Source organism: Arachis ipaensis, chromosome B10, assembly GCF_000816755.2.
Source record: "Arachis ipaensis cultivar K30076 chromosome B10, Araip1.1, whole genome shotgun sequence".
NCBI lineage: Eukaryota > Viridiplantae > Streptophyta > Magnoliopsida > Fabales > Fabaceae > Arachis > Arachis ipaensis.
This window is the reverse complement of record NC_029794.2, coordinates 119,338,545-119,362,711: the sequence shown is the minus strand read 5'-3', so window position 1 is coordinate 119,362,711 and position 24,167 is coordinate 119,338,545. Positions and strand designations below refer to the sequence as shown.

General features: G+C 30.6%; 3 protein-coding genes and 1 long non-coding RNA gene across 14 annotated transcripts in view; 3 read left to right on the top strand and 1 right to left on the bottom strand.

Moving 5' to 3' along the window:
• LOC110268260 (putative F-box/LRR-repeat protein 9) overlaps window positions 1–1,058 on the top strand; it is a 1,732-nt gene extending 674 nt beyond the window's left edge. The window contains exon 2 of the mRNA XM_021114168.1: window positions 211–1,058. Coding sequence (XP_020969827.1) covers window positions 211–988 — 778 coding nt within the window. The 3' untranslated portion in view covers window positions 989–1,058. The remainder of the gene's footprint in view (window positions 1–210) is intronic.
• On the bottom strand, window positions 7,739–8,492 carry LOC110268159. Of its 2 annotated transcripts, none has more exons than XR_002356251.1 (3): window positions 8,368–8,492; window positions 8,101–8,253; window positions 7,739–8,007 (listed from the first exon to the last, which is right to left on the bottom strand). It is a non-coding gene; the product is annotated as an uncharacterized LOC110268159 (long non-coding RNA). The 2 variants fall into 2 exon arrangements; XR_002356250.1 differs by having other exon boundaries at window positions 7,739–8,002.
• On the top strand, window positions 8,693–10,270 carry LOC107621061 (putative F-box/LRR-repeat protein 9). The gene is made up of 2 exons (XM_016323105.2): window positions 8,693–9,169; window positions 9,313–10,270. The coding sequence occupies exons 1-2, from the start codon at window positions 8,832–8,834 to the stop codon at window positions 10,088–10,090; spliced, it is 1,116 nt and encodes a 371-aa protein (XP_016178591.1). The 5' UTR covers window positions 8,693–8,831; the 3' UTR covers window positions 10,091–10,270.
• On the top strand, window positions 17,653–22,358 carry LOC107623919. 10 transcript variants are annotated; one of them, XM_021113491.1, is made up of 6 exons: window positions 17,653–18,222; window positions 18,360–18,523; window positions 18,628–18,763; window positions 20,848–20,917; window positions 21,338–21,438; window positions 21,993–22,358. In XM_021113491.1, exons 4-6 carry the CDS (start codon window positions 20,875–20,877, stop codon window positions 22,290–22,292), a joined length of 444 nt encoding a protein of 147 aa, XP_020969150.1. In that variant the 5' UTR covers window positions 17,653–18,222; window positions 18,360–18,523; window positions 18,628–18,763; window positions 20,848–20,874; the 3' UTR covers window positions 22,293–22,358. The 10 variants fall into 10 exon arrangements, 6 of the variants coding, with proteins under 6 accessions (XP_020969150.1, XP_020969149.1, XP_020969148.1 ...); XM_021113490.1 differs by lacking the exon at window positions 18,360–18,523 and adding an exon at window positions 18,998–19,081 and having other exon boundaries at window positions 17,654–18,222; XM_021113489.1 differs by having other exon boundaries at window positions 17,654–18,222; window positions 18,398–18,482.

The window sequence follows — 24,167 nt, the reverse complement described above, 5'->3', positions numbered from 1 at the left end:
AAATTATATATATAAAAAGTTAGCCATCAATATTTAAAAGTGTAAGTTAAAAATATATTGTTACATTATTAATTAGACTAAAACAATTGGACTAAAGATTAAAAATGATAATAAAAAACAATAAATTCTATTGGTCTTCTAATATTTTTCTTATGGATATCTATGAATTTTGTCTGTGTAGCCCTAAATTTCCTGGATTCATCATTGCAGCGGATGTAGTCTGCCACAACTACGGCGGCTAAAACTTGCCAACTGCGATAATGCAGATGTATTGATTGAGATGGCTGAAGGATTTCCTTTGTTAGAAGAACTTGATATCACTTTATGCGATATATGTGAAGCTAGTGCTACTTTAGAAGTCATAGGCCAACGTTGTCGTCGTCTAAGATCATTGAAAGTTCACATGAGTTGTTCTGAAGATAACCAAGACGCATATGCTATTGCACAAAATATGCCAAACTTAAGGTATCTACAACTATGCATGAACGATTTGGATAATAATGGCTTGAGTGCAATTTTTAGTGGTTGTCCTAATCTTGAATATATAGATTTAGGATGGTGTCCCAATGTTGATTTGGATGGGAGCTGGTTGGGGCAAGAATATGCTGACAAAATTGTGGATTTAAGATATTTGCATGCATCCATGGAGGACTACGAGAAAATGTATGATGACGGTCCACGTACTTGGCTAATGGACTATTATTACGATATGCAATTTAGTGAACCTTGGGATGAAAGAGGGATTCTTATTGATGAAATTGAAGATTTAATACTTGTATCTGAAGATGAATTAAAATTAGAATGGAAAGAGGAAGTAGATGGCATATGTGAAATTGCAATACTTCAAAGATGGCATAGGTCAAGGAATGTTACTAGTTTCAAGGAGTTTAGAAGATACTGTCAAGAAACCAAGAACACGAAATCATCCAATGGCAAGAAACATGGAAGAAGGACTTGGAAGATTAACTATAAAAGTCTATATCTTTAGTCTAAGGAATGCATTTTTTTTAATCTTTAATCTGGTCACCACCTTGTTCTTCCAATTACTGAAATCTGAATATCAAATTAAAGGAACACAGATTTAGGTCTCCATCACCTGCTCCTCTTGATCTCTGTTTTTCTCCCTTTTCCAATCTCACTTTCTTTTTGGATCCTGTTTCTGAATCTCGCTTTCTTTCTCTGTTTCTTTTATTTGGAAAACAAAGATAAATAAATTGTTTTTTCTTTTTATTTGTGTTTCGTTTCTCTAAAGAAAAAGAATTAATTGGTTTATGATCTTTTGCTTTAGTGAACAGTGGTGATGGATGGAAGAACTTGATATTGATTTAATGTGGTGATGAAGAAGAAAGAGAGTTAAAATTGTTGTTTTTACCATGTAGTTACTATTATCACATACTAGTTATGCTACACATTTATAAAAATTTTTAGATTTATCATGATTTTGATCGATAAAAACTAAATATTTAGATATTATAATAGAAAAGTTTAAAAATCAAATAAATAAATTATGTACTAAAAATATTTAGAATAGTATGTAAAACTAATCAAGATAACATCTAAAAAAATTATCAAAAAATTGTGTTTCACTACTTGTGAATTATGAATATAACTTATGGGGTTTAGGACGTTTGATTCAATAGGATATCCGAATAGTTATTCTGGATAGTATGGGTGTATTGTGTTTGAGAAATTAGTAGTATTTTATCTAGTATGGGTGTATTGTGTTTGAGAAATTAGTAGTATTTTACCTTGGATGTTCATTTTTTAACTCATATTGGACGAAATAAATAGCCCACTGTACACATTATACAAATATTATATTGGCTCCCTAGCGAGATTCTATCTTAAAATATTTTTGTTGTCTCTTTAATTTATTAATAATATTATTATCAAAGTTTTTCAATCATTCGTCTAATACAGTTGCATCATTTTCAATTTTTGAGAAGCTTTTAAACCATATTCGTAATTTGACAAAGGTATGATATTTTTATTGCAATTATACATAAAGCTTAAAGAATATCCTATCATAATTGTGAACAAAATAAAGAAAAAAAAAAGGGTAAAATATACTTTTTGTTTTTAAAATTTGACAAAAGTTTTAAAAGTATCCTTAAGTTTTATTTTGTTTCAATTTTATTCCAAAAGTGTTCGATTTGCATCATATATACTCTCGACGGCTAAATTTTCAAAAAAATTAAGACAAATATAATAATAATGCATGAAAATTATGCCTGATTTGCTTGTGTTGAGGATTGTTCTTATGAAATTGTTGTTGAATTGGTCTTAAATTTTTTGAAAAATTAGCCGTTTGGGGTATATTTAAAGCAAATCGAAAACTTTTGGGATAAAATTAAAACAAAATAAAACTTAGGAGTATTTTTAAAATTTTTGTCAAATTTTAAGGACAAAAAATATACTTTACTCAAAGAAAAAAAAATCTCTATAATTAACATGACGCTCATCATTGACCACAAATAATAAAAAAAAGTAAAAATCTAGAATTAAATTTAAAAAGGGTTGATAGGCATTATAATTTGCCATATAAGGATAGTGATAAATTTACATTTTATGGTATTTATCTGCTTTAAATGAGTGAAATTTATCGACTTTTTTTACGTTTATTCATTGAAATAGTATAGTTTTGTGAATTTTTTTTAATTGTGATTAATGATTAAAAATATACATTTTAGGCTCTTAAATTGCTAAATTTAATTCACTTTAATTTCATTTGATACCTTAATGTGTTTGTTGAGTGATTTCAGGCTTATAAGGCAAGGAAGACTAAAAAAAAAGTGAAGAAAAATGATGCAAAAGTGAAGAATTCATGAAAAAAATAAAGATTGGAGTTCCTCATGGCCTTGCGTACACATGAATTTCAAGTTTCGCATACGCATAACTTATGCTTACGCATGAATACCAATTTGCACGTACACATGGTAGATGCGTTTGCATGACTGTCAGCACAAGATTTACTTAAAATGGCATGTGGGTCGTGATTTCAGGGCTTTCTTGAACCCAATCCAACTCATTTCTGAAGTATTTGATGTTGAATTCAAAAAGGATCAAGAGAAGGGGGGGGAATTAGTATAGTTTAGAGCATGTCTTAGGATACATTTCTAAAGAGAGAAGTTCCCTCTTCTCTCTAGAATTTAGGGTTCTTAGGTTAATTTCTCCTTAGATCTAGATTTTAATTCTTGTTTTAGTTTCATTTTCTTTATAATTTCTTGTTTTAGTATCATAATTTGTCTATTTTTTCTTGTTAATTTTTCTATTTTACTACTTTTTAGTTTATGAACAATTGTCAATTTTCAATTTTCTTTAATGTAATTTAATATTTTATGTTCTATTGCTATTATTATTATTCTTATTTTTTTTACATTTGATAGTTTTAAAATTTACTAATTTGATTTTAAAATTATAAAATAAATTTTAAATCATCTAATTATTAACTAAACCCGTACAAAACATTCAAAAAAGTCGTCCTCGGCGCACATAGAAAACCTCAGAGGCACACATCGAGAAGTCATCGTCCGCCGTCGTTCATCTGCACCACCTTCCTCTTCCGCGCTCATCCTCGACTCTGCCTTCCTCTTTCTCGGTGCTCATTCACAACGCCACATTCTCTTTCGTTACTTCGTCGCCGCCTTCTTCCTCTTCGTCGCTGTTCGTCCGCATCAACGTCGCCACGCCGAAAACTTACCTAAGGTTTGGATGGGTCTTTGACACCATTACTTTTTTTTATTATTCTGCATAAGTTTTTTATTTTTTTTGAAATAAAAAATCGAATAAGATGGCCTGAAGAGATTTTCATATATATTATAATGTTAAATTATTTTTGCATGTGCAATTTTGGAAGTGTTTCAAAAATATTTTTTGTATAACTTTATAATTTTAGATGTGTTACAATTATTTTTTAATGTTTAAATTTAAATTTTAGATTTATGATTTTGGATGTGTTTCAAAAATATTTTTTGTATAACTTCATAATTTTAGATGTGTTACAATTATTTTTTAATGTTTAAATTTAAATTTTAGATTTATGATTTTGGATGTGTTTTAAAAATAATTTTTGTATAACTTAAAATTTTAGATGTGTTACAATTAAAAAACAAAAATTGAAAATATTTTAGTTTGTGTATATAATTATATTCGACCATTTATCACTAGAAAGTCATAAAACAGATCCTGTATTTTATCAAAGGTACAATAAGTAAGGGATTAATTTTTTTCTAAATGCACTGACTTTGAATTCTTTTTTTTTTTTACAGATACAAATTAGAATATTGTAGTAGAATAGAAGAAAGAAAAAAACCGTGTTATAGAGAGAAGAAACGTAAAAGAAGAAAATAATAACTAACTATAAAGTGGGTAGGAAGTTAGAGAAATTTTAGTTTTTAAAATTTAAATTAATTTTAATTATAAATGTGTATCCTACAAAATAGGAATATGTTTTAATTAAAAGATAATTAAATAATATTAAAGACTCATCAAAGGCTGAATTTTATTGTACAAGTAGCATTTTCCTTTATGTTTATGCACTCTAGGTATTTGATACAATGCTTGAATTAGTTTTAGAGTAAATTTTTACATTCTTAGCTTGAAATTGGAAAATTAGGTGACATTGAGTCATTAATGTCCAATTCGGATTGGTAATCTAAAGTGGTTAGTTAATCTTATCTCCATTGGCTCTAATTGTTTGCTAATTCAATTAGCAAATTGATTAGGACTTATGGATTAGGTTCAACTATGCCTATTTGACTTTCTCCCGATGTAGCAGATGACGAACTAGAATTACTCTTGATAATTGTTATGTTATGATTAATGATAAGGATAGAAAATTTTGATTCTCAATCCTAGCCAAGATGCCTTTTTAGCATTTGTTAGCTTTACTTTCTTATCATTTAATTTTTTGCCTTTTTTTTGCCTTCAAACCCCTTATGCTAATAACCAATAATACTCACATCTCACTATAATTCATTTAAGAGACGACTTGAGATTTAATACTCTCGATTTTTATTGGTTTGCATTCGTGACAAACAAAATTAAACTCTGATATGGGTCATTTGCTTATTTGAAACTTTGTTTGCAACGAGATTCGAGTTTCATAACTTGTGAATTTCTGAACTGATGATTGGCCCTCGTCAAGTAGGAGATTGTGTGTACCCATTAGAGGATAACCCGAGAGAGGTGTGAGATTGTATAACCAATTATTCCTTATAATGTTTATACCTCCGGTATATATAGCACAAGAATTCTCTAAAGGTGGTGAATAATTTGGAGGTAATACAGCCATGTAATGGGAATTGCCGTCGGAATGTCCTTTGTCAACCTTTGACCCGAAAGACTGGTCGAAGCCTCTATTTCAGGTCCTCTAGAGAAATTTTCACTGTCGCTATTTGACGTATTCATCGACGTTGAAGTTCTATCTGTCGTAATTAATCTACCACTGCGTAATCACCTACATCTCTCGACACAATTTTAACCTGGAGGTCTCACCAAGTGTGTCAATTTGTTTCACTCGTTTTTTTATTGACTTTAATAGGTGGTGTCAAAACAAGTTTGTATTAAGATCTCAATTATCGGTGAGCAGATATGACTCCTTTGAAAAAAGAGTGAGCTCGATTCAGGAATTACTTAATTAGTGCCGAAACAATTTATATTGAGATCGCTAGTGGCAAACTTATGATAAACGATAAAAGAATAAAACATTAAATAGAAAAGATGATGAAAACATAAAATGTTAATTAAAGCCAAGGAACAACAAAATATAAAGGAAATAAATAACAATAAATGGAATAAGCAAAAGAAAGCAAATAAAAAAATTGACTTTCAACACTCACATGCACTTACACTGCATGTTCTTCCGTTGCGTCACAGAGATTGGGAATTTCATGAGTTTATGTAATGATCTAGTGTTCCTGAAAAATGAAGTCCCAAACTTCTCCTGAATTTCCACTATTTATAGACCATGAAATTGAGTGATCCTGGAGCATGTCGTCTACGATCCCATTCCCTCATTTTTCTCAGCCACTACCTTGCCTTAACCATGAAAAACCTTTATCTCCAAGTTTTGACATTCACTTCTCCCTTGGTCCTCAACTCCTGACTTTGCTCCTCAAATTTCGTTCCCATATTCTCTTCTTCAGCCTCAAAGGTCGAGTAGCGAGCCTTGATACTCAAGAAAAATTAATAACTACCCTTCAATTTCGACACTCTTTGTCCCATCTTTCGTCAAATTTTACTTGTCCTCTCTGTTGCCACAGTCTAAATATCACGTTTATGGACGAAACTACAAATGGTCGAAAAAAAAATTTTGTACCAACAGTTTGCAATTAAGATTTGTGTAAATACATCTCATTACTATTACAAATGAGGTATTGTTATCTAAAATTGTAAATAATTTTAAGAATGTATATGTTTTGAAGTGATTACCCAGGCTAATAAGGTCGAATAAGCTTGTAATAAAGGTAATCCAAAAGTCTTGTGGGCGCGTTTGGATAGTGGTTAGGGATACTTACAAACAACTTCAAACCCAAAGTCACCAAGTGCATGAGTATGATGAGTGTCACTTAGAACAAAATGTTACTAGAAATGAGAATTTATAGGCGAATTAAGAGCTGATAACTACTACAAAATAGGATTTTTCATGGCAGGTTGTGTGATAATTAATGCCCTCAATGACAGAATCTTTTTTGTAGTAGAAAGTCTTTGAATGGAAAGTTACCAATATGCTTCCCCAAGTCCGCATGAGTAACAGGTTGAAAGGTGATGGAGAGACTTAATTACAGCGAGGTACCTAATCTGGCCTTTTGGGCCTATTTTAGACCTTAGTCGACGGTGATTTTTTTTTGATACCACGAGCATCTTCCATGTAGGCTTGTGAAAACTTGAGCTACTAGTTCATGATTCATATAGGAACAATATATATGAATAAATAATGAATTGAATTTATTTATTTAAAAAATTTGGCCTTTTATTATTGAAAATCTGAAGAGATACTACATCAATGTGAAACTGGGTAGAAATTTAATAGCCACAAATAGGTTTATGGTGCTCAGACTATTCAATAGTCCCAGCGATCTGAGCTCATGAAAATCTCACAAAGTCGAAATCGGAGCAAACATAACTACATATCTCAGATTTTAGGTTTTCAATTCACACATTGATTTGTATTGAAAATATCTAAAGGCTTTAATCAAAGCCATTTAGTATTTGCCAAATTCTCTTATTAATTAAACCTCTAAATATTAAGTTCTCTCCTAAGAGCACTTGCATATTTTAAGCTAGATAAGTAACCAGGATCAAATTCTTTGTAACATTACATGCATATTTAAATCAAATGTCTATTTCTGCTGTTAACTGCTAGAAAAGAGTTAAAACAATAGTATTAATTTAGTTTCAACTTTCAATAGGCATGGAGGCTTTCAATTTTCTTCTGAGTTTTATAAAGACCTATTTGCAGCATGCTCTATGGCTTATAATTAGGCAAACTTCAAAGATTTAGAGTTGTATTACGTATATGGTATACTAATTATGATATAAATTGAACGCGCATATATGAAATAACATCAAATAGAATTAAAGTGCACAAGTAAATTAATAGCTGTTAAAAAATCATAACAAATTATCTTTTCTCAAATCAAGTTTATATTAAACACGAGGCCGCACAATAGAACAATGTAAATTTTGGATCACCGTATTCATTGGTGCTATAAAAAGTAAAAACTATCCCAAAAAAGGCTAAATAACATTTACTGATTTTAAACTAAAGCCTCTCGCAGAGCATTATGTTTTACATTGTTCAAATCAGACTAAAGAAATAAGTAATCATCTAGTTAATCATATTTATTGAAAGAATACATTAGGATAAAATCAAACATATTATAGAAAACTAATTCAAACCTACCACATCCTCGCTGAGACGTTGAAACTCTTCTTCGAGAATGTGCTGGTGATCTTTGAACTTGGAGATCCGCTGGTTCAAACCTGCACCTCTCAGCCTCTGCACTAGCAAAATGCAAAAAAGAGGAACAATTTATGTCACTGCAAGGCAACAGCCTACCAATCAACAATAATTAACACGCCACACGAAAAAGGCACCTGAGGCTGAGAGTGAAAGACAGAGTCATTTGGATCCTCACACCAGAGTCATTAGGTTCGAAACAGCTTGATTAGGGGAAGGGAGCAGCCCGGTTCAAAGCATTCCTCTGTAATTTAGGGTCACGCCCAAAATTACCTTTTTCAAAATAAGCACTAAGTTCAACAAATATGAAAATCATAATGACAATCATAGTCCAAAGCGAAATGCAATCACAATGACCAAAGCGAAATACAACTTACGAAACAAATATGACAAAAATCAGGCACCTGACGGAGTAAAAGAAAACCAGTAGTGGCAGAAGGGTTTCCTTCGACCGAGGAAAAGGGGCGGCGGCGGAAGGGGTTACGGGCTTGCAGCGACGGAAGGGAGTGCAGCAGAGGGAGCATCCACGGAGGGCATGAGCCTCGAACCCGCAACCTCTTAATATACGTGTCACTTGTTATAAGATTATTTGTCAGTGAAACACATGATATTCTTAAACACCTAAAACAATGCCACCACAAAACTAACCATTTATTTACTATGAGATATGCAAAATAAACAAAATATTCAATGATATATGTTATATAAGATCTTGCTTGAGGAGCAAGCAATTGCTGTAGTCAGTATCTATATAAACAGTGCCATTCTTGATTCTCCTTCCTCATTTTCACGAAAAGTGAAACCCTAATCCCAATTTTCACTTCATCAATTCTTTGAGATCTCTCTCTCTCTCTCTCTCTCTCTAAGAATGCGTTGCGCTACAAATCCAATATACCGGTTTCCCAAACCAGCGAGAAATTGGTTGGATCTTCCTTACGAATTGACAGTGGAAATCATGTCGAAGGTAGGTGCGTTTGACATCTTCGCCAATGGAGTCGAAGAAGTGTGCACTCTTTGGCGTAGGGTTTGCAACGATCCGTACACGTGGCGGACTATACATATCGGCTACTACTTAGGGCGCCGCGGCCCCTTCAAACGGAAGCTGGTTATGATGCGCATATTCGAGGACAGTTTTCGCCGTGCAATTCGCCGCAGCTGCGGCCAGGTGGTCGATTTAAGTCTCCAATATGTTTTCTTTGATGATATGTACGTACATTTCTGCTTCCTAAGCTGAAAATTTAATTTCCTTTCTTCTTTTTGAATTTTATCTCTTCCTCCAACATTTTTCTTATGGGTATCTATGAATTTTATCTGTTGTCGCCCTAAATTTTCTAGATTCGTCGTTGCAGGGGATGTAGTCTGCAACAACTACGACGGCTACAACTTGTCAACTGCGATAATACAGAAATATTGATTAAGATGGCTAAAGGATTTCCTTTGTTAGAAGAACTTGATATCACTCTGTGCGATATATATAAAACTAGTGTTACTTTAAAAGTCATAGGCCAACGTTGTCGTCGTCTAAAATCATTAAAATTTAACATGAGTGGTTCTAAAGGTAACCAAGACGCATATGCTATTGCACAAAATATGCCAAACTTAAGGTATCTACAACTATGCATGAACAATTTGGATAATAATGGCTTGAGTGCAATTTTTAGTGGTTGTCCTAATCTTGAATATATAGATTTAGGATGGTGTTCCAATGTTGATTTGGAAGGGAGCTGGTTGGCGCAAGAATATGCTGACAAAATTGTGGATTTAAGATATTTGCATGCATCCATGGAGGACTACTGGAAAATGTATCATAGAGGTTCACATACTTGGCTAATGGACTATTATTACGATTTGCAATTTGGTGAACCTTGGGATGAAAGAGGGATTCTTATTGATGAAATTGAAAACTTAACACTTGTATCTGAAGATGAATTAAAATTAGAATGGAAAGAGGAAGTAGATGGCATATGTGAAATTGCAATACTTCAAAGATGGCATAGGTCAAGGAATGTTACTAGTTTCAAGGAGTTTAGAAGATACTGTCAAGAAACCAAGAACGCGAAATCATCAAATGGCAAGAAACATGGAAGAAGGGCTTGGAAGATTAACTATAAAAGTCTATATCTTTAGTCTAAGGAATGCATTTTTTTTTTAATCTTTAATCTGGTCACCACCTTCCTTGTTCTTCCAATTACTGAAATCTGAATATCAAATTAAAGGAAGAACAAAGAATGCAGGTTGGTCTCCATCACCTGCTCCTCTTGATCTCTGTTTTTCTCCCTTTTCCAATCTCACTTTCTTTTTGGATCCTGTTTCTGAATCTCGCTTTCTTTCTCTGTTTCTTTTATTTGGAAAACAAAGATAAATAAATTGTTTTTTCTTTTTATTTGCGTTTCGTTTCTCTAAAGAAAAAGAATTAATTGGTTTATGATCTTTTGCTTTAGTGAATAGTGGTGATGGATGGAAGAACTTGATACTGATTTAATGTGGTGATGAAAAAGAAAGATAGAGTTAAAATTGTTGTTTTTACCATGGGGAAAGTCTAGGAGGCCAGCAGATTTATTAAAAATTTGACCGGCACTTAGCAGCAAAAGGAAAATGAGTGATTATCCACCGTTAGATGAAATCTCACACCATTAAATACACTATTGATGGCTAATTGATGGCTATAACACAAAATCTGCTGGCCCCTAACACTCCTCTTTACCATGTAGTTACTATTATCACTTATTAGTTATGCTACACATTTATAAAAAAATTAGATTTATCATGATTTTGATTGACAAAAACTAAATATTTAGATATTATAATAGAAAAGTTTAAAAATTAAATAAATAAATTATGTACCAAAAATATAAATTAAATAACATAAAAAGAACATGTCAAAAAATAAAGTTGCATCATTTTCAATTTTTGAAAAGCTTTTAAATCATATTCGTAATTTTACAAAGGTATGATATTCTTAGTGCAATTATACATTAATCTTAAAGAATGTTCCATCATAATTGTGAACAAAATAAAGAAAAGAAATCTCTATAATTAACGTGAGGCTCATAATTGACCACAAATAATAAAAAAAGTAAAGATCTCCAATTAAATTTAGAAAGGGTTGATAGGCATTATAATTTGTCATATAAAGATAGTGATAAATTTACGTTTTATGATATTTATTTATTTTAAATGAGTAAAATGTATTAACTTTTTTTACGTTTATTAATTGAAAAAGCATAATTTTGTGAATTTCTTCTAATTGTGCTTAATGATTAAAAATATGCTTTTTAAACTCTTAAATTACTAAATTTAATTCACTTTAATTTCATTTGATGTCTTAATGTGTTTGTCGAGTGATTTCAAGCTTAGAAGGCAAGAATGATTTGAAAAAGTGAAAAAAAACATGCAAAAGTGGAGAATTTATGAAAAAAATGAATATTGGAGTTCCTCGTGGCCATGCGTACACATGAATTTCAAGTTGCGCGTATGCATGGTAGATGTGTATGCAACTATGCATGACTGTTAGCACGTGATTTACTTAAAATTGCATGTAGGTCGCGATATCAGGGTTTTTTTGGGCCTAATCCAACTCATTTTTGATGTATTTAATGATGAATTCAAAAAGGATCAAGGGGAGAGCATTAGTGTAGTTTAGCGCATGTTTTAAGTTACATTTTTAGAGAGAGAAGCTCCTTCTTCTCTCTAAAATTTAGGGTTCTTAGATTAATTTCTCTTTAGATCTAGATTTTAATTCTTGTTTTAGTTTAATTTTCTTTATAATTTCTTGTTTTAGTATCTTAATTTGCCTAGTTTCTCTTGTTAATTTCTCTATTTTATTATTTTTTAGTTTATGAACAATTATCAATTTTCAATTTTCTTTAATACAATTTGATATTTTATGTTCTGTTATCATCATTATCATCTTACATTTGGTAGTTTTAGATTTTACTAATTCTTGCCATTTATGATATTTTATGTTTTATGTACTCTAGGTGTTTGATATAATGCTTGAATTAGTTTTAAAGTAGATTTTTACATTCTTGACTTGGAATTGAAAAATTAGGTGACCTTGAGTCATTAATGTCTAATTCGGATTGGTAATCTAGAGTGGTTAGTTAATCTTGTCTCCATTGGCTCTAATCATTTGCTAATTCAATTAGTAAATTGATTAGGACTTATGGATTAGGATCAACTATGCCTATTTGACTTTCTCCCGATGTAGGAGATGACGAACTAGAATTACTCTTGATAATTGTTATATACTAGTGTATGTTCCCGTACCCTGTACGGGGTAATACATAAAATTATATAAAAAAATTTTATTAAAATTTAAATAAAAAATATATATAGTAATTATTATTATAAATATTTTATAACTTAAAAGTATTAAAAATAATTAATATTTATTTTAATCAATTTAGATTGGTTGAATGATTACTTATTTGTCCGGTTAAGCAAATATTTGGAGTTTGAATCTCGTCTTGTGTGTATAAATAATCCATTAGTTATCGACAGACTCTTAATATATAGAGCATCAATATGTGGTGATTAGTCGTCCTCGACTTGCTAGTTAGGAATCCGTAGAAAAAAAAATGTATTTGTCTTTAAAATAGATTAATTTTTCATTAATAGCAATACTTATGGACTTTTGTCTTTGTTGAAATTTACTTGGGACAATTTTATTCGTTGGTATCATATTCATTTTTGAAGTCAGAACAATATAATCAACATTGTTACTCATTAAAACTTCACATTTTATGAAATGATTTTTAAATTTTCAAATTCATAAACTTATATCATTACAAAAGTTATTAGATCGATTAATATTTCTTGATAACATGATGTACTGAAATACCATCGTTGAGTATTAGTTAGTGTAAAGAGAAACCAATAATAACTTTTGTTATTCAATATATAATTTATTCTATTGAAAATAAATTAATATTTCCTAAACTTGTAAATATATTTTCTTCTAATTTCTTACACCATTATTTATCATTAAAAATAGTAAATGACCATATTATCCTACAATATATACGATGTACAAAGTAATTTCTTATCTTGAAATTAATTCTGGTTAGCGAGATAAAATTTAAAATATTTTTTTATTTGCTTACTCAAATTTAAATTTAAATTTAGAATTGATTAACAACTCATCCTTTTTTAATTTCAATAAAAAATAAATTGGTTAGATGCAAAATATTTAACATTTAATAATTTTAATCATTTAAATTTTAATTACCAAAAATTAGATTAAAAATTAATTATAAACTTAATAATCGATAATATATATTATATTAGTACGTAAATAATAATATCCAATGTATTAATTATTTTTTTTGACAGAATTAATATATAATTTATTGAGAATTGATTTATTATCCAAAATTTGTTTTATAAACTTTGTAATATATGAAAATAGTATAATTTAAATTAAAAAATATCTTGTAAATATATCCAACTTTTATATATACTAAGTGTTATAATGTTAAATAGTTTAGTATTTGCTATAACAATGACTCAAAATATTAATCCAAGATATATTTGAGTTTAGTAAGACCTTAATGCAAGCAAGATCAACTAAAATTCATTGTTAGGGTCCCAAATCTAACTTAAGTTCATTAGTTTAAAGGCCCAATGTAAATAAAGTCCACGCATCTCCACTAAATTGATTTAAATTGGATCTCCATTACTAGTTAGATATGGTAACGAGTACTTAGGGGAGCGTGAGAAGCCCCATTCCCATCCCTCCTTCCTATTTAAAAAAAAATGCTCGCGTTCCTTTTTCGTCATTGCAAGTTTTTGTTTAATTATCCCTTAGGGAACGCAGATCTTCTCAAGTATATACAAATATTTTTTAAAAAATTTTGAAAAAAATTAACACAAAAAGGCATAATATAATAATTATAAAATAATCAATTTAATATAATTCAACACAATTTATAACATATTGTTATGAAAAATAACATTTTAAAAGGAGAAAACATAAAAATATATTCCAACATAATAACATAACATAATTTTTTGAGACAATACTGAGTGACGTAGTGACGGACTTGAGAGGCAAAGAAAGTGAATTAGAGAGAGAGGATCAAAGCTGAGAATGAGTCTGGAAGAAAAAGAAAAAATTTGAGTTGAAAGCAGAAATTAGGATTACTAAATTCAAGAAATGGATTTATGTATATATAAATTAGGATAAATTAATAATTTTATATTTGTGTATATTTAATAGGTTTCATGGAGCAGATACTTATGTCCATGTTCTCATTAGGGGTGGCAAATGGGAAAACCCGCCCTGTCTCGCCAAAAGTCCGCCATTTAATGGGCTGGTTCGCCCCGCCCCGCCTAGTAAGGTGGTCTTAAATTTCTCCCCCATTCCGCCTAATGGTAGGCTGGCGGGTTGGCGGGATCTCCTTTTTTTCATAAACCATTAAATATTAAATAATATATATAATTTCACAACAATTTCAATAAATTTATAATTTCTAAAAACATAAAAAAATTATAATTTTTAAATTCACACACATTAAAATTTAAATAATTATAAATATGTAATAAACATAATTATAAATAAAATTTTTTGAAACAAAATAATAAAACCAACATTGTTCAAACCAAAACAAATATTATCCAAAATATATAATTAAACATCTTCAAGTTTATAATTAATCAAACATAAAACGTAATCCAAAATATAACTTAGAACATCTTCAATTATCATCTTCATCCTCTTGTAGATCAATAACATAATAAAAATTTGTAAAAAAATGGCCTCTTAATAAAATAAAAGCTTGTCTCAGTAGGGAAGTTGTCCCACCCCCGCCCCCGCCCTGCCGAAATCCATGGATTAAGCGATGCGGGATAGGCGGGCTTTTTAAGTTTGGCGGTCTCAAAATTCCAGCCAACCCACTTTTTTGGCGGGTTATGCGGGCCAGCACGACGGGTTTCAACCCGTTTGCTACTTCTAGTCCCTATCCTTTTTCGCGTGGCAGGTCGTGAGGATTTCACGAGTCCCCATCTAGCCATAAAACCCGAGTGATCCCTGCAAATATCCATTTTGACTGTTTTTGTGATAATCAGAGTTTAGGTTATATCATTTTTATAAAGTTACATGTATCCTTATTATAACAATATTAATAGAAGATAAATGGATAAACACTAAGATATTGTTTGGATATAAGATGGAAAATAAGAGAAAAAAAAATAGAAAGAAAGAAAATGAGAGGAAAGAAAAGTTTTTTTTTTGTGTGTTGTTTAGATAAAGCAAAAATGAATGGAAAGAAAATAGAGGAAAAATTTTCTTTTGCTTGGATGGAAAGAAAAGTAAGAAGAGAAAAAATTATAATAGAGTAAAATTATATTAATATTTTTATATATTATATATAAATTATAATTCAAATGGTAACTCTATATTTTAACCCATATTTGCACTTCTGCATAAGTTTTTTTTGCAACTTTGAAAAGAAAACGTTAATTTACGTTGATAAACTAAACCACCCTAAAATTACCTGAATCTTCCAAATTCAAAAATATTACCTAGTTGTCTCCTTTTACATTTCTATATAAATCGAATTTAATGAATTCGAATTAGAGTAATAAGTAGTAAATCGAATCTATAGGATTCGAATTACTTGACATTGTGATTCGAAATTAAATTGAATTCAAAGAATTCAAATTATGTCATCCTCTACTAAATTGAATCTATAAATTTCGATTTATGTGGTCCATGCTAAATCGAAGCAATAAGGTTCGATTTATACTCACTTAGTAGCAATCCAGCTTATTTTAAATTGAATCTCCTTCGTTCGATTTAGTAGCATAAATAGCATCCAAGTAATTCGAATATTATAGATTCGATTTACTACGAAAACACATAATTCGAACTTCATAAATTTGATTTACATAGATATGTAAATTGAGACATGCACCTAGCTTTTTTTAATTTAGGGGATAAACGTAAAATTGGTATGCAAATGGTTTATAAAGGTGATTTACCGTATCCCACATATTATATCTTGTGAAATCATAATATTTTGAGAAGTGATGTATAGACAACTTAAAGGTTGATAAGTCTGAAAAATTTTAGAAAAAAAATAAAAATATAAAAAAATTACATGTTGATCCATAATCTATTTTTTAAAGTTATACATTTTAATTTATATAAATTAATGACAATTAAATATACAAAAAAATACTAATTAATAAAGAAATAAAATTTAAGTTAAACATGTCATAAACAAATTGAAATAAAAGGTTTAATTACTCTGTTGGTCCCTATAGTTTCGTGAAATTTTCAATTAGGTCCCTATACTTTTTTTCTTTTTAATTGGTCTCTGCACCAAATTTTTTTTTTCAATTAAGTCCCTCTTAGTAGTAATTGGCTTAATTTTATAGGAACCCAACTAAAAAAAAAAAAGATTTGGTACAGAGACCTAAATAAAAAGAAAAAAAATGTAGGGACCCAATTAAAAAAAATTGGTGCAAGGACTCAATTAAAAGAAAAAAAGTATAGAGACCTAATTGAAAATTTTGCAAAACTATAGGGACCAGTAGAGTAATTAAACCGAAATAAAACAAAGACTTTTAATTATGATAATTAATTATAATCACATATATTTACTTCAAGACTTTAAAAACTCAGTATATTAATATTTTGTATTTTTATTTTTCAATTTTAGACTATCACAAACATTAGTTACTCTCCAATAATAAAAATACTTTTAAAAAATAAACATAATTAAATGATGTTCACAAAAAAATTCGTTTTCGACTTCTTCCCTCTCCTTCGCTCTCAGGATATACCTTCTTTTTCCTCCTTCTAATCTTCGAAAGTCGTTGATCTTGTTGCTGTAATCCAGAACAATCCATCGTTCTTGGGTTAAATCTTCCCAAATGATTATAAAATTGTGACGGCATGGGGTGAAAGAACGATAGATTGTTCTGAATTACAGCAACAAGATCGACGACTTTCGAAGATTAGAAGGAGGAAAAAGAAGGTATATCCTGAGAGCGAAGGAGAGGAAAGAAGACGAAAACGAATTTTTTCTGTGAATATAAAAAAGAGAAGACGAAATTAGATGAAAAGGATTAGGGTTCTATGTTCTTCTCTCTTTCTCCAACAGCATATACAACAGCTCAATTCTAATTTTTTTCTTTTTTTTTTAAATAATTTATTTAAAGTTTACCACATAAAATACCAAAAAAAGTTTATCACATATGGTGGTTTGATTTAATCAGAGGTAAATGTATGTACAATGTATTAAGATATGTATATATAAAGTATTTCATACATATATTAAATTCATTATTTTTTATTTTTAAAAATTAAAAATTCATTTGCTGATTGGAATTAATGAATACACTTGGCACCAATTAATTAGAACATGTAAAAAGGGTATATAATACAGACGGATATTTTCGACGGATTTTATCCCACGGAAATACAGACAGAATTTTAGAGGGATTTTTTTGTCGAAAAACAAAAAAATGAATTAGCATAAATTACAAATGGAAAACAAAATCCGTCGATAATTTTGTCGATAAAATTAATTTTTTTCCATAAAAAATAGTTACAGACGAAAAATTTGTCTGTAATTAAATAAACAAAATGCTGCGTTTTATTAAATTATTATAGACGGAAATCCGCCTGTAATTTAAATTTTCTGTCGTAAATAAAAACTTAAACCTAATCTACCTTCTCTCTTTCTCGAGCACCATTCACAAATAACTTAAGTCTCAATTCATAAAGCACTCCATGAAGATGAACAACGTCTTCATTGTGCCTCACGAAGAAGATTAACCCTAGCTATCCCTAACCCTGTCTTCATTGTGCCTCACTGTACCCTAACCCTCTCTTCATTGTGCTCACGAAGAACCCCTAACCGCCACGAAGAGCCCCTAACAGCACTCTGCGAAGAACGTCGCCGGTCGCCGGCGCTCGCAATGCCTCCGTCGAAGAACCCCTAACCGCGACGAAGAACCCCTAACCCTCCTTTGAGTTTCTTCGCTCTTCTCTCGCCACTCTCACCCTCAAGCTCACTGAGTCTCACCTCTCTCACGGCTGGTCTCGCTGTCGACCTCTCTCTATCTCTCCGGTATATCGCTTCTCTCGCGGGCGTTCCAGACTCAAGGTCGTCGCGCTCTGTTTCCGTCGCTGCTCTATCGCGCTCTGTCGCAAGCGAATCGATGGAATTCGACCCGATCCCAATCGGTTCCTGCTCCAAAGAGAACCAGAGCATCTACCAGCAGTTGTTTAAATTACGCCAATTCAGGTATGCATTGTTTAAATTACGCCAATAAACCTTAGGGCTCAATTTTTCTACGCCAATTTTAGCTAGGTTTATCATACTCTGCTTTTGTGGCTCAATTGTTTAATGGTTCCAACTATTATATAAAACAAAACAAAAAGTATACAAAATTAATTGAAGAAGAAAAGCTTGATTGAAGACACTGTGATAGTCAAGTTCAAATAAAGAGAATGTGACTATGATGAGCACTGGGGTCATCCTTGCAATTGGATTTCAGATGTCAGGTTGGCCCTCATACAACTTCAGTTTCCCAATTGAAAAATGTGTATGGAAATCTATTTGTTCTAAGAGATTATTTTCTAGTTACATTGTAAGCACATAGAAATTAATTCCTTGCTCTAATATGCTTTTGTTATTATATTTGTGAAGGTGGAGATAGTCAAATGGATGCACTTATATGGTATAGCTGGCTTGGAGGAATTATCATTGGGACAATGATTGGTGCTAACATGGTTTTGGAGGAACATTGTCATGCTGGTCCACATAATGTTGTAATAACTGGCAGGTATATACATTAACTTAAGGCATCTTCTCCAATTATTGGTATTTGATTCCCATAATTGTTTATGTTCAATGAAATTGTGCATGGTATTTTATATTTTATCTTGAGATTATGTTTAGGTGATGAACTTAATTCCATGGGTTAAAGAAATTTATCTGCAATACTGTTGAATTTCCCAGCCGACTTTGCTAAATCACATGTAATTTATTTAGCAATTGTAATTTTTTGTCTTAATAGAGTCATCAAATGTAAGAAAATCTCTGGTCATCTGGTCATGTGCCTCTGGTCCTCCTCCTTCAACTATATCTATTTTGGAAACATGTAAGAAAATCTGTTTATGCAGAAAAAGTTATATTGATAGCTAAGATAGTGGTATAGATCTTAGTACAAGTTTACACTAATAATAATTTTCATTAAATTTGCACAATTGGATTATCTATAGTGTATGCTTTGATTTACCTTGAATTATGACTCCACTAGGCAGCTTCGAAGTCCTAGATGCTTCACATAAAGAACAATAAATCACATATCACAATACATTAATTTTTGTTATTTCACACAAACAAGAAATTAAGAATCAATATGAAGAGAGACAGAAACCTTATAACTTCAGGTTCCTTCATTTCTGGCATAATTAGCGCAGCAAAAGCAAGAGAAGCTTTATAAATCAAATGGTTAATACCCAGAAAATGCAGAACTAGCCTTCTGAAAAATCTTCTCTCTGCTATTACTCTGAGACTATTATTTTCTAAGCCTTTAAGTACAGCACATTTGAGATTTGCATTCTCCATGCACCTGGAATTTTTTTTTATAAGGTTTGAAGCAACTAAACATTATCTGTATCCAAAGGACAAAGCTTATCATGTTTGCTTTTTTTTTTCTTTTTTCTTTTATTTTATTATTTCTTATCTGTATACCTGTATACCTGGATTTTGGCCTCTACTATGGAGGGATAGATAAGGTGCATTCAGGTGAGTTTTTGTATACTACTACACCACCAACAACTTTTGAGGATAACAATAATGGTGATGCTGATGATGATGCTTTTTCTAACCATTCATTCCTTTGGAGTTGGAATTTTTGATTCACCTTGCAGGCCCTAAATCCTTCATAAACTATGCCAAGTTTCATAATTATCAGTACAAGTATCCTTGTTTTTGTTTACATCATATATATATACTATAATATCAGAGAAAGTATTTTTAGTGCCATTTTTTGTAGTCTAATTAATAGCACTTTGATTCGGCCATCTCCCTTAAAGAATACCAACAATATCGGATAAGATACCTACTTATGATTTCTATTCTTGTGATATGTATTTGTACTAGTACTATATTATGATGATTCGTACTTATGATAAAGTACTATATTGTAAAATATATACGTATACTTTTTTGTTCATATTAAGTTAAATCTATAGTAAATGCATAGATATTTGTATGGTTTGGTGTAGAGCTTAGTTACTTATCATAGTTTCTTAACCTTATACATATTAATTTAATAATTTAATAATTTAATAATATATCATAGTTTCTTATATGTCAAAACTGCTAGCATTCCTTTGCGTATAAATTAGTTGTGTTCCCAACATAGAGACTTGGGGTCAATATTCGTAAATTGTGATTGGAAAAAAGAAATTTTTAAAAATATTTATTTGGCTTGCCACTATTTCATACTTGATGGGCATAATACAATAATAATAACAATTAATAAGAGTTATATTAAATAATAAAAGGGTTTTTTCCTTTCCTCAAAATACCAGAGCACTTTCCTTGTATGTTATGTTCCACTAGGTTAAGAGAGCATAGGAGGAAGCATAAACATATATAAGTAAGATAGATAGATAGATAGGGGCAGGGGCAGGGGCAGGGGGCAGGGACACTGTACAGAGGTTGTACATGAGATAAAATAAAAATTTATATGCAAAGATAGTTTAACCGAACCATATGAGTTGTAAACTTGTAATTTTAAGGGCTCTCCATTAATGCTCATCATTTTTCTTGAGGAAAATCTAGAATTGAGTTTATATTAAGAATATAACATTTTGTATATTAAAAACCTTCTAATTTTTACTACTTTTCTTTCAGATAAGAGAGATTCGCCAGAAATATGATATGGTGACCTACCTGTTGGAGTATATTGACTATCCTGACCAAAGTATGTCTTATCGGAGTTAAAACTCAACTTATTGCACGTTCATATGCTGTGGAGTATAAGTTCTTTTTATTTTTATGTTCTTAAGTTGCACTTCATTTCTTTTCCAATGGTCAAACTCTAATTTATTTGCTGTAACTTTTGGTCATGTTGAATTTTGTCCTAATCCTTCCAAAAGATCTAAGTTCATCTCCCAGATTTACTGAAAGTCCATGTTTTGAACCTTCTATTTGATATTTGTCTATCTTCTAATGGTATTATCCAATGAACCAATTTTATACTGAACTTTTAGCCTTTGCCTACTCCTTTTCTTCTTCAAAGAAAAATTATCCATATAATTGTAGGTACTTTAGTAGTGCAAATATCATAATTAGTATATCCAACTTATGCCCGAATTCTCCTTATAGATTGATCTGCTGTCAGTTCCATTTGGCGAGGGGATGTCTGATGTAGCTTCAAGCAGGGACCTGCGCCTTTCATTGGATTGGTGTCCGGAAAAGGGTTGGACAGTGCCTATGCCCACTGTACGTACTTATAATCCCATAATTTGGCTTATCTTTCTATCTGTAATTATTAATTAATATTCAATACATAGTACGATATTTACTCCGTATAAGTGAAATGATGTTACATTATACCATATTTTGAACTTAAATGATCTTTCATTTTCTTTAGGATTATCTGTTTTATAATGGAGCCTTTAGGTTTGTTCAAGTTCAGTATATGAGCTTTCTGCATAATTGGTTTCTAGAATGAAAATATTGTGGCAATGTGCTATTATTGGGTGGGAGAGGATTGCCTATATTAAGAGCATTTTCTTTCTTCTGAATTTCTTTTGTTGAATTTATTTTATGGCCTCTCTTTAGTGCTCAGCACATACATGGTCTTCTTAAAGGCAGAAGTATTTAGCAGATGCTATCCGGGGGATCATATTCCAAAATAAGGTTTTGAGGATTAAGGATAAGTCTATTGATCATGTTCAAACATTCCTTTGAATATCAATTTTTGTTCCTAATTGTGATTCATTAAATCTTAGTCCCTGAATATGAATGTAACTAATTTTATTTTTTTCCCACAGGCTCTAGCCTACTTTTGTGAGGTTTTGATGTCTATTGGAGGTGTTCTTCCAGAACCCATGAAATACACTGCCAGAACCGGAGAGAATAGTCCAAGATCTTCTGGTACCTCACTGCTTAGGACTCTCAGAATTCAGTCTTTGGGAAAGCTGAATCCAATTGATTTGAAGCGCTTGTCTTTCCATATGTCACCACCCCACAAGGCAACTCAAAACAAGAAGATTAATGAGGAACTAGACAGAGAAATGGAAGTGGATCACAAAGATGGAAAAGCTGAAAAGGATGACGCACTAGAGTCATAGCTGATAGTTTTAGTATGGTTGAACAATATACTGAGAATTATAGTTGATGTATCTATATACTTTATTTATGTTTTGAATTATAGTGACTTGCTTGTTTATAGTACTTTTCTTAGTTTGATAATACAATAAATTTGTTTATTTTTTGAAATATTATAAATTTTTTAATACAAATTAGATAAAAATTTGTATTAAATTTATATTTATTTTGTATGAAAACAAGTTTATTTTGTAATTAAGAAATAAAAAAAAATTATTTTATCTTACTGACGGATTTACAGACGGATTTTCTGTCTGTAATCAGAGTGTGAGATAATTTTCCAAAGTTCAAATTACAGACGAAAAATCTGTCGGAAAATCCGTCTGTAATTACAGACAGAAAATCCGTCTGAAAATTTGTCTGTAATTATAGACGGAAAATCCGCCTGAAAATCCGTCTGTAATTACAGACGGAAAAGTTCGTCGCCTTGGGGAAATGGATGGAAAATTTACAGAAGGAAAATCCGTCGGTAACTGGTAAAAATCCGTCGGTAATTTTCCGACGGAAAAAAAATCCGTCGGTAAAAAATTTCCGACGGGACTTTTACAGAGGGACAAAATCCGTCGGTAACCAAAAATTCGTCTGTAATAAAGACTAAATCTGTTTGTAAATCTGTCTGTATTAATCCATTTTCTAGTTGTAAAAAGAAAAAAATGTAGGAACCCAATTAAAAAAAATTGGTGCAAGGACTCAATTAAAAGAAAAAAAAGTATAGGGACCTAATTGAAAATTTTGCGAAACTATAGGGACCAGCAGAGTAATTAAACCGAAATAAAACAAAGACTTTTAATTATGATCATTAATTATAATCACATATATTTACTTCAAGACTTTAAAAACTCAGTATATTAATATTTTGTATTTTTATTTTTCAATTTTAGACTATCACAAACATTAGTTACTCTCCAATAATAAAAATACTTTTAAAAAATAAACATAATTAAATGATCTTAAAATTATATAATAATATTTAAAATAACATAAAAAAATATACAATTACCTAAAATATAATATTTGTGTAGTAACTTAAAAAATATGATGATTTTTATAATTTTGTGTGGCTATCTATATATAGAAGACCAAAAGACCATAATTTTATTTAATGAGTTAAAAAAAATAAATTAAGAAACACTTTCAGAAGCGTCAGCTCCATCATTAAGTGCATAAATCTAATTTTTATATAATAGAATAGATGTTATGATTAAGGTGATTTCTTTGATACCCAATTAATTAGTGCCAAGTGTATTCATTAATTTCAATCAGCAAATGAATTTTTAATTTTTAAAAATAAAAAATAATGAATTTAATACATGTATTAAGTACTTTATATATACATATCTTAATACATTATACATACATTTAACTCTGATTAAATTAAACCATCATATGTGGTAAACTTTAAATAAATTATTTAAAAGAAAAAAAAAGAAAAGAAAATTAGAATTGAGCTGTTGTATATGCTGATAGAGAAAGAGATTAGAACATAGAATGCTAATCCTTTTCATCTAATTTCGTCTTCTTTTCTTTTCTATGTTCACAAAAAAATTCGTTTTCGACTTCTTCCCTCTCCTTCGCTCTCAGGATATACCTTCTTTTTCCTCCTTCTAATCTTCAAAAGTCGTTGATCTTGTTGCTGTAATCCAGAACAATCCATCGTTCTTGGGTTAAATCCTCCCAAATGATTATAAAATTGTGACGGCATGGGGTGAAAGAACGATAAATTGTTCTGAATTACAGCAACAAGATCGACGACTTTCGAAGATTAGAAAGAGGAAAAAGAAGGTATATCCTGAGAGCGAAGGAGAGGAAAGAAGATGAAAACGAATTTTTTATGTGAA